The 11,771-nt window shown below is 43.1% G+C and overlaps 1 protein-coding gene across 1 annotated transcript; it reads right to left on the minus strand.

Annotated features, from left to right (window-relative positions):
• Nucleotides 1-441: 441 nt before the first annotated feature.
• On the minus strand, nt 442-1,992 carry LOC124461885. Its single transcript, XM_047013313.1, has 3 exons — nt 1,751-1,992; nt 676-1,316; nt 442-569 (listed from the first exon to the last, which is right to left on the minus strand). Exons 1-3 carry the CDS (start codon nt 1,990-1,992, stop codon nt 442-444), a joined length of 1,011 nt encoding a protein of 336 aa, XP_046869269.1.
• Between the last annotated feature and the right edge of the window lie 9,779 nt (nt 1,993-11,771).

Here is an 11,771-nt window from a genome sequence, read left to right on the forward strand (position 1 = left end):
ATTCTTTCCATTCATGATGCATACGGATTTGGCTTGCCTGTGAGAACGCCAAACCGTTCCCACTCTGCATTGATACTTGATAACTATGACTTGCAAATAACACTTGTAAATTTTAAATACCCTCAGTGTATTGGACCCTCCCTAATCACTGCCAAGCTTCAATTCCCATTTGTCCGATCGGGGTGGGGTGACGGGTTTTGGCGTATCAACAGCCTTGGGAGCACGACAACGATTACATCTCTGACGATACCAGAAATTCTTATTGAAACAGTAGCAGCATTCCCAGTCGGTCTTATGAATGCGCCAACGGCGAGCCACCCTCATGAAAGATGGTGAACCACTGAAAAGGGGTTCGGCTGCATACTCCGATTTGCTGGCCTTGCAACGATTGCAATTGGAGCGCCAAACAAAATTGCTGTACCAATTGTCACGAGCCGGTCTTCATTTACGGGGTCGACGTTGACGATTCAGCTGCTGCCGATCCTGTTGGTGTTCCCGATTGTTCGATGGAGCGAACTCTCGAGGATATCTAAAGCGGATGCCACGACCCTTGCGCGTTGATAGATATGCTGGTAAAACCGTTATAGTTTCTCCCATAAATTTGCTGCCATTCAGGCATCTAATGGCCATTTCCGCCATGAACGGACTTATATACATATGTAATGGACGCCTCACCCTTTGATCGTCCATTTTGCTTATTTTTGTACACAAAAATCCTTGGTTTTCTCGCATGGTCCACAGCGATCATTCCCACGGAACTAAAGAACATGAGAATATCATTTTTCGTCACACTCAGACGCATGCCGAGCACAAAGATCGTCTCTGGTTTCAGTTCGAATCGCTCTTGCCCGAGCATAATGAACGGGACACCATCAATGGACGGTAATATATTTGGACTCATACTTGTCGGTTCCTTTGTCAAACTCCTGGCCAATAACATACTGAAGCTCATGGATATGCCAGTCTGTTGTCGATGATATTGTTGTTGTCGCTGTTCACCAATATCCATCGATGGCAGAACCACATTTCTGTTCATTTCGGCTAACCCGAAACGACTTGACCTCGAGCTCAATATCATGGTTGAAGATGCCGCCATGGTTGTGGCCGTTGCCATTGTGGTCACACTGTGGCGTCTACCCACGTCACGATGTCCACCAACGCCGCCTTCTTCAGTTTCGTTCTGGTCTAGCCCTTGACCTTGAACTCTGCCGAATTCACAGTAGCTGCTTCTGCCCAACAACAATGGACCACGCGCATCTCCGCTGCCATCCTCGAACCTATATATGTCGCCAAAAGAACCGAAAGCACTAGCCGAACTGTTTAAATAATTTGGATGTAGATAAATTTGGTTTTGATGAATTCCGAAAAAATTTTGCGTGTAAAAGGGGTTAGCATACTGATGAACAATAAACCACTGAGTTTAATATCTCATAAGAACTTAACTTTATTTTTACTTCAATGTTACTGAACTGTGTCTGCCACTGCCAGAACACGTCTTGATCGTTCGTTTGCTTGCTTATTACTAAATTTTTAATTCTTACGTAACTACGTAGGTCATATAGGTTTATAAAGAGTGACAGAGACAGAGCATACCAGACTGGCGCCAGTATATTCTAGAAAACTTAAGAGAAAATACAAAAACAAAAGCATTGTGAGATGTGCAAGATCATTCATGAGTCTTTGCCTTGCTGCGTATAGCAATGTAAGTTAAATGACAATTGGTTCCTCAACATCCCGCCCCCCCTGAAACTCCGTTTCTAAACCCGGTAGGGCTGCAATCTTCGTGATAGGGCGAGTAACTTCTCCTGATTTGGTGAGAACCTGAACCGCTCTGACGAGTCCATCATCTCCTGTGAACACCTGAGTTACCCGTCCTAAGAGCCATGCCGATGGAGGCGCGTTAGAGTCCTTGATCAGTACAAGATTACCGATCGCAATGTTTGGCGATGTCAAGTATTCTTGATGCCAACGCTTCCAAAATCCTTGAAGCATTGCTTGAACATGCTGCTAGTAGCTCACTCGATTGGTCGGAATCTGCAAATAGCTGTCTTCAGGAACTGCTGTATATGTTCTGCCAATTAAGAAATGTGCCGGTGACAAGTAGGCAATTTCAGTATCCGATGCTGTGCACAATGGTCGCGAATTAACGACAGATTCTATTTGCGAGAGCAGTGTGTGCATCTGCTCAAAGGTGAGGACGTTGGTTCCTATTACACGTCGCAAATGCAGCTTAACCGAGTGTACAGCTGACTCCCACTTACCACCCCAGTGTGGTGAATATGGATGAATAAAATTCCATTTGATACCTTGATCCGCAAGCACTTTCGAAACGACGTCATTGTGCTCGCGTGAAGCGAGAAGCTGTACCATTTCGTCTAGTGCACGTTTTGCACCAACAAAGTTACGCCCGTTATCGCTATACATTTGGGAGCATTTCCCACGACGAGCCATAAAACGTTTTAATGCCGCCAAGAATGTGTCGGTGCTGAGATCAGTGGCCAGCTCCAGATGAGAGCTGAAGTAACCATACATACAAACAGGCAAATGTAGCCCTTTTCCTTCCTGGGTTTCGTCCCTGTGAACCTTCAACAAGCATAATCGCATCCAGTATGCTCAAATGGAAAGGCTTGTCGCACTCGAACAGCCGGTAAATTGGCCATAAACTGATGTGCTGTGTGATGGCGCTGTCTAAAACAGTTTAAACACTCATGTGTGATACGTCGAATAAGATTTCGTGCGCCAATGATCCAATATTTCTGGCGAATTATTACAAACATTGCTGAAACTCCTGGATGAAGATTGACCTTATGCTCATATTTCAGCAGCAATTCCACAAGGCGATGTTGTTTCGGCAAAACTACTGGATGCTTGGCATCTGCAGGCAATTGCGACCTTTCCAAACGTCCACCCACACGTATAATTCCATCTTCGTCAACGAAGGGAGATAGTTTGCTTAAAATTGATCGTCGCTCCAAAGATTGCTTCCTCAAAAGCAGCTGTCTATCTTCATTGAATTAATTTTGTGCCTGTCGTAGGCAAAACTTCCTTGCTCTGGTAATTTCATCGAACTTTAGAGGTCCTGAATATTTAGACTTGCTTGATTTGGTTCGATGAACGAAGCGGAATACATATGCGACCACTCGAACCAGTCTAATCCAAGATGATGTCCTTCCGAGTAGTACCTCAAATGGGGAATCCTCAATATCCTTGGAAATGGTTGTCAAGATTTTGGTTTTGAACTCTTGGAGCAGCATTTTAAACTTGATCACCACTGGCGCCAGAATGCCGAGTGGGTCAAAGATGCGTGCCGTGTCAGACAGCACTTGTCGCTTCGTACAAGTCATATGTTCCGATAGTGAAACCTTATATGTTAGGACGTCTTCTCCAGGACGCCAATGCAGCCCAAGCACCTTTGCTGGCATCTTTGAGAAATCGATTTCATTTCCCTCGTTGCTGGCAATTCGTTTACTATTCGAGACCCATTTGCTTAGCTCCAATTGTGCCCGTGACATAAGGAATATCAGCTCTTCCTTAATGTCGAGCAGTTCTTGTTCGTTCATGAATCCTGTCAGTACGTCATCGACGTAGAAATCATCCAAAAGTATCCTAGCCGCCCTTGGAAACTCGTATTCGTGATCAGTTGCCAGTTGTTCCAGCACTCTAACTGCCAGAAACGGCGCACATGCTGTGCCATAGGTGACTGTGGTCAACTTGTAATGCTTCAATGGTTCCTCTGGGTCTTCTCTCCAAAGGATTCGTTGAAAATTCTGATGTTCAGGGGCCACTAAAATTTGTCTGAACATTTTGACGATGTCCGCAGAAAATACGAATCTGTGCATTCGAAAACCCAGACAAACGTTGAAGAGGTTGCGTTGTATACATGGGCCAATGTGAAGTGCGTCGTTAGAGATCGTCCATCCCGATCTTGAAATGATCCATCGAACACCACCCGCAGTTTGGCACCTATGACTGGATGGTGTGGCAAATAGAATGACTTTTTATATACGTTTGTGGCTTCGTCTGCAGCTACATCCTTTATGTGACCCAGCTGGATACACTCTCTCATAAACTGAGTATATTTTAACTTCAAGCTGGCATCCTTCATTAGACGACGCTCGACTGCGAGAAAGCGCGATCTCGCTCCTTGAAACGTATCCGCAAATTGTGGATTTTGTTCCTTGAAGGGCAAATCGACTATGTGTCTTCCATATGAGTTGCGGTTGTGGGTACGCCGGAAGTTCGTTTCGACCTTTTCATCCTCTTCGTTTACAGTTGTATGTGATGGAACTTCCTCTAGTTCCCAAAATCTTTGCAGTAGTCCATCTATATAACCGTAGTCAGCAATGACGTAGATGATGTTTGCAATCTTGAAGTGTACACCGATGTGATTACCCATCCAAATATGGTGTTAACTGCAATAGGGTGCCTGTTGGTGTTTAGATTATATAAAATAAGCTAACATTAAGCCAATTATAATATAGAACGAATGGAAATGTATGTCAATATTAAGTATGTAACCCGATTATAGATATCGATGGCTCATCAGTCATAAGTAGATCTGATATGGTCAGCAGTAAACAATAAAGACCTAGTTAATCAATAAAAACGTACTTTGCTGACCTAACACTATGCACTGGTGAGCTCGCTATTTTGTACTATAAAAGAAATGCATTATTCTTAGTAAGATCAGATACCAATTGTAGCTACATCGGGTGTGCATCGCTGTGTCTTTGGCCCCCATCTCTACCTTTGTAATCTCACTCCGAGGTCCACCCAATTTATGTGTTGGTTGCGACAACCTTTAGTCACTGGTTTATGTGCTAGTGCCTAGATATATATATAAATAAATAAACATTTAATAACTTCAAGAAACACTAACGTCTTTCATTGAACATTTTGGTGACCCCGACATTGGCGGCTCCAAGTTAAAAGAATAACAGACTTGGTGAAACCGTCATCAAGCGAGAACATTTGGTCAACTCAGGCGACCAATCTCTCAACAAAAAGGAAACTGGTCAACTAGGCGACTACTTTCTTTGCACGCTTTGGACACGACAATCCTAAGCGAGGGCACAAATTGATGAACATCTCACATCAATCTGGGGTCCCGACTAAAAACATCGCAATTGATTAACTTGGCAATCATTGCGGAGCCACCTTGGCAAATAAAAAAGATTTATTGGAAAACTAGGAGTTGGTTTTCCGCAACGGGGTAGCAGTGCATACCCATTGAATAAAAGTTGATCAACTAGGCGATCACTTTATAAAAAACATTTAACAACATTTGTGTCAACGAGGCGACCAAATCATAAAAAGTTATTTTTATATAAAAAATAAAGTTTGATCAACTCAACTCTGTTGCATTCCCTGGCGTCAGCAATATCTGACCTAGTTAACTCGGTCAGTAACCCAGGTAGTACGCACGAGTATAGATTTTGGCATTGATCAGCAATTTTTTAAACAAAGAAAAGAAACTCAAAAATTGGTTTGACTGTCGTGGCAGTTATCAGTGTAAAAGAATAGGTATATTGGAAATAAAAAATAAAACTATTGTTAAAACACTAATCAAAAGGCAACTTCGATTTATTTCTTATTCTTATTTGTGCTACACTTGACCAATTTTAGGAACGAGTCGGAGCGTTCCCTGTCTTTGACAAAATAAATAAACTCCCATCGGGTCAAGTACTAGTACAGATAAGCAATTACATAAGAAAGAACATGGAGGAGTTTTATAAACAGCAGACAGAACGAGGAGAGGCAATCCAGGCCTTTATTCGGAATACCAAAAAAGATTCTTTCGCCAGGAAAACGAAGCCATCTTATTTCGAGGAGAAACTTGAGCTCCTGGAATACATGTGGGAGAACTTCGAGAAAAGTCATCAGGAGTTGATGGACAAATTAAATAACGTGCCAACTGAAGATGACTACTTTGTAACGGACTATTTCAGCAAAATGAAGACGGTTGTATCTAATATAGTGGAAGATTGGAAGGACCATTTGGCAAAAATAAAGCTAGAGAGGCAAGCTCGCCAACGAGAGGAAGAGCGAGTCATGATCAAACCACTGGTTCGTAAGCAAAGTGCTCTGCTGGAGTCATTGTCCAGGACATTAAGACAAATTGTGCCTGAAGATAAAATGACTTACAAATCGGTAGTCGACAAATTATGGATGCAAATTGAAGAAATCCATTATGAGATTCATCGGCTAGCTGAAAATCCAGCCGAAGCCGGATACAATATAGCTACGTTTGTGGCCGCAGAAAATACAATGCTGAAATTCTGTGTGGCACCAGCAGAAAATGTAGTGATACAATCACCACCTGTATTGCAATCGATACAATCATTGCAACTACCCAAAATTCCCATTCCAAAATTTGATGGGGATTATCTGAAATGGCAACAATTTCATGACATCTATAAAAAGGTGGTTCATGAGTCAAATGCATCCACGATAGAGAAAATGTGGTACTTAAAATCAAACCTTTCTGGAGAAGCAGAGAGATTGATACGGCACCTGGAATTAACAGAAGCCAATTACAACACTGCTTGGTCAGTGTTGCAGGAACGTTTTAATAACAAACGAGTTCTAGTAACAGACATACTGGCAAAGCTGTTTGATCACCCAAATGTGGGAAATGACGCAGCTTCTATAAAGAATTTGCATGATAACATTTTTGAATCATTGCAAGCCTTAAAAAATGTAGGCGTCAATATGGAATCGTCAGATGCTGTCATAATGTTTCATATGACAAGAAAATTGGATAGATTCAACCACGCACTATATGAGCAATCTCTTTCCAACACAAGGGATCTGCAGGAAGTAAAGGACTTCCTATCCTTCTTGGAACAGCGCTTCCTAACATTAGAGGCGATTGGGAAACCAAGAAACGAAATTCGCAGCATTGAAAAACCAAGTCCAAGGAAGACATGCGCAACAGCATCTGGGACAAACAGTACCCTGTGTGCTTTCTGCGAAAGAGCAAAGCACAAACTCTTCCAATGTGAAAAGTTCAAAATCAAATCCGCAGCAGAGCGGCTTAATTGGGTGCAGAGACACAAATTGTGTGTCAATTGCTTCAAGCCGGACCATATGGCAAAAAATTGCTCTTGGAGGGATGCTTTAAATGCGATAAAAAACATAACACAATGTTGCATTTAGAAACAGGCAACCAAATTGCTACATCTGCTTCTGCAGCTTCTGCGTATGGAATTGGCAGAAAATACACCCTGTTGGCAACGGCCAAGGTAGTGGTAAAAGGGATCAATGAAAGGAAAGGAGAATTTCGAGCACTCCTGGATAGCGGCTCTCAAGTAAATCTCGTCTCAGAGAGACTGGTAAAGAAGTTATCGTTAAAAATTAGCGAGACTCATGTGCATATAAATGGAGTGGGTGGTCAACCACAGATAAGCAAGGCGCGAGTAAGCTTGGTTGTAAGGTCAAGATACAACAAGTTCGCAATGCTAGTTGAGGCATTTGTATTGCCACACATAATAGGTGACCAACCCACAGAACAAATAACGCAGAAAGTCACATTACCAGACAACATTCAATTAGCGGACCCAACATTTGATAAACCCGGAAAAATTGATATGCTGTTGGGAGCTGATGATCACTATGCTATACTGCTACCAGAAAGGAGACGGGGCAATCGAAACCGTCCAACATTACAAAACTCAGAGTTTGGATGGATTGTTGCTGGCAGAATTAATATGTCAACGTCAGCTTCAATCACATGTATGGTAGGCATGACGAATCCAGAGGAATCACTGGAAAGATTCTGGCAGCTAGACACACTAGAGCCAATAAAAAGGTACAGGAGTCCGGAGGAAGAGTATTGTGAAAAATTCTTCCTCGATAACCTACACACGGCGGCGGACAATCGACTAATTGTAAAGCTTCCATTTGCTGAAGAGGCGTCATCTCTTGGAGAATCTCGGGAAGTAGCCATAAGAAGATTCATGTCATTAGAGAGGCGAATGAACCCTGACATAAAAAAGGAGTATGTAAAATTTATGTCAGAATATGAACAGCTTGGACATATGAAGCAAGTAATGGTAGAACAAATTCCCAAGAACCATTACTTTATACCGCATCATTGTGTACTAAAACCAGAAAGTACCACCACCAAGCTTAGAGTGGTATTTGATGCATCATGCAAAACGTCATCAGGAAAATCACTGAACGACATTTTATATCCTGGACCAGTTGTACAGAGTCAACTCTTCTCAATTCTTCTGCGGTTCAGGACCCACAAATATGTGTTTACGGCAGATATTGAAAAAATGTATCGTCAAGTTTGGATAAACCCTGCCGATCAATTCAATCAGATGATTGTGTGGAGAGAGGATCCAAGTCAAGAACTAAAGTTTTATCGTTTAAAAACGGTGACTTATGGAACCACGTCAGCCCCATATTTAGCGACGAAGTGTCTGGAATATTTGGCACTGAAAAACATTGAAAAATTGTCGTCTGGAGCATCAGCATTAAAAAATGACTTTTATGTTGATGATTGTCTCACAGGAGCAGACAGTTTACCAGAAGCCCTGCAAATAAGACAAGAGCTTCTAGAAATCTTGAAACCTAAGGGTTTCAACTTACGAAAATGGTGTTCAAATAGCAGTCAACTTCTAAAGGAAATTCCAAAGGAAGATACGATTGCCGACATCAATCTCGGTGACACACTGGAACAAACAAGTGTCAAAACATTGGGAATCATATGGGCACCCAAAGAAGACCAATTATGTGGAAAGGCTCAAAGACATACAAAAGGAATAACCAGACGAGTGGTGCTATCCGAAGTCGGTCAAATCTTTGATCCTCTAGGACTGTTCGCACCGGTAGTGGTAAGAGCGAAAATGTTTCTTCAACATGTTGCTACCGAACGAATTGAGATGGATGGTGACCTACCGCCGTATTTGGAGAAGCAATGGGAAGCTTATCGAGAGGATGTACAGGCACTAAACCACATGAAAATTCCAAGGCATATTTTTGATGGCAAGGTCCCCACTACAAAGGAATTGCATACATTTGTTGATGCATCAGAAAAGGCGTATGGTGCGGCAGTTTATGTCCGATCAACCTATAAAAGTGGCCAAATTTCGGTCAGATTGTTGTGCGCCAAGTCGAGAGTGGCTCCCCTGGAAAAACAGACACTGCCCCGGCTGGAACTATGTGCAGCTGTACTTGGAGCTGAACTCACGGATAGAGTTCGACAGGATCTCCAATTCGGATCAGAAAGTGTGGAATCATTCCTCTGGTCAGATTCAACAGTAGTACTCTCGTGGATGAATTCACGGGCATCACATTTCCACACGTTTGTGGCTAATCGGTTGACAAAAATACACGCAGTATCACATCCAAGGCAATGGCGGCATGTGTCATCAGCGCTCAACGCAGCTGATGTTCTATCTCGAGGCATATCAGCAGCTCAGCTTAGCACACATACATTATGGTTGTATGGACCACTATTTCTGCATGGACCACAACGTGGCTGGCCAGCACCATTTAAGCCTACAGAGCACACGATGGATACCGCTGAGAAGAAAACCAAGGTATTCAGCATGGTGACTGCCACGGCAAACAACAAGAGTGAATGGATATATACGGTAAATCACAGAAATTCGTTTTACCGGCTACAGCGAATAGTGGCGTATGTGCTACGGTTTTGTCACAAGCAGAACAGGAAACCAACGGCTCAGTTAGAGTTGGAAGAGTTGGACCAAGCACGGAGAGTGATCATTAAGCAAATTCAAGAAACAGGATTTGCATATGAATTACGGCACTTAAAGAAACGACCTGATCAACCGCTAGATCGCAAAAGCACGGTGGCAACGTTGCCACTAATACTGGATGAAGATTCAATCATACGAGTAGCAACTAGGCTACAACAAGCACCAGTATCAACGGAAACAAGGAATCCATATCTCTTGCCGTATAATGATCCGGTGGTAAAAATGATGCTACGGAAACTTCATGAAGAGAATCTTCATTGTGGACATGAGGCACTACGCGGAATAGCTCGGCAACAGTACCACATCATTAAGGTGAAACCGATGGTCCGGAATGTGATCCAGGGCTGCGTAGTATGCACCAAGTACCGGCCGCAGTTCTTTAAACAAGTCATGGGTGACTTACCTGAGCATCGGGTATCTCAGAATAGACCCTTTCTCAATGCCGGAGTAGACTATTGTGGACCATTCTGGATCCACCATAAGGTTCGAGGAAAACGTCCCGACAAAGCCTACATTGCAGTATTTGTATGCTTTGCAACCAAGGCAGTACACTTGGAGTTGGTCGGAGACCTGTCCACCTCCTCATTTGTGGGCGCGCTTCAGCGCTTTATTGGGCGCAGAGGAAGATGCCAGACATTATACTGCGATAATGCAACAAACTTTGTTGGAGCAAACAACCAACTTAAGGAACTGACCGATACAATACACTCAGAAACGGCAGCAGGTAGTATCAAGGAATTTTGCAATCAAAAAGGAGTGCAATTTAAGTTCATACCACCACGGTCTCCACATTTCGGAGGATTATGGGAAGCTGCGGTAAAGTCCGCTAAGCATTTACTGTTGAAAAACGTATCGACAGCAAACTTAACGTTCGAACAACTGTCTACCATCATTGTCAATGTTGAAGCAGTGCTGAACTCTCGTCCGTTAACGCCAAACTCAGACGATCCCAACGACTTAACAGCTCTAACCCCAGGCCACCTATTGATCGGAGAACCATTAGTAGCCCAACCAGATGCAGAGCCAATAACACAGCGATCGATTCCAGAGCAATGGGAATTAGTGCAACGGCTTAAGCATACATTCTGGACACAATGGTCTCAAGAGTACCTACAAGAACTGCAGGGTACATCCAAGTGGAAAAAACCATATAACAATGTCAAAGAAGGCATGATGGTAATTCTAAAGGAGGATAATGTGCCAATTTTGCAGTGGCCAATTGGACGAATTGTTAAACTATATCCAGGCCTGGATGGATACGTCCGCGTGGTAGACGTTAAAACAGCCAGAGGCACCTACAAGCGGGCTATCCATAAATTGGCCCCCTTGCTTAGAGAGACGGCGACAAAACGTAAAATCGAGGCAGATGACACAGAATCGAATTCCCAAAAAGACCCTGGTATCGAGGACAACGCAGAACCAAAAACAAAAAGACGCTTATCGATCGGTCTGCCACCGTTGGCAATGACGATCTGCCTAATGCTGTTATTATTGCCTATAGCATTTGCTCAAAGAACTAATATAACTCGATTCAACCCCAAACCAGGCATATACTATGAAAGTATTGGCACAGGAAGGATGGCAACGTCTGACTGGACTATTGTGGCATTCTACGATCTCGAACCATATTGGGCCGACCTGAAGACATTTTCAGACGGAGTAGTAAAGGTTGGAGAAATATGCGTGTTAATGAAGGTTCCAGAGGCATGCACCGCAATGCAGAGGCACTTCGAGCATGTCAACTCAGAGCTACGGACAGGAAATGATCTCCTTCACATAGAACGCCAACGACGATCGCCCTTAGATATAATTGGGAACATTGCGAACGGCTTATTTGGTGTGCTGGACTCAAAGTATGCAACAGAGATGTCAGGCACCATACGAAAGGTTAAATCAAATGAAGATTACTTATTGAACTTGCTGCAAAATCAGACATCTGTAATTGATTCAACGATAAATATCATTAAGCGAGATGAAGCCACAATTGAAAATCAGATGAAACTAATGGAACAACAAATGAACGACATGACCAAGGTCCAG

Source organism: Drosophila willistoni, unplaced genomic scaffold, assembly GCF_018902025.1.
Source record: "Drosophila willistoni isolate 14030-0811.24 unplaced genomic scaffold, UCI_dwil_1.1 Seg711, whole genome shotgun sequence".
Taxonomy (NCBI): domain Eukaryota; kingdom Metazoa; phylum Arthropoda; class Insecta; order Diptera; family Drosophilidae; genus Drosophila; species Drosophila willistoni.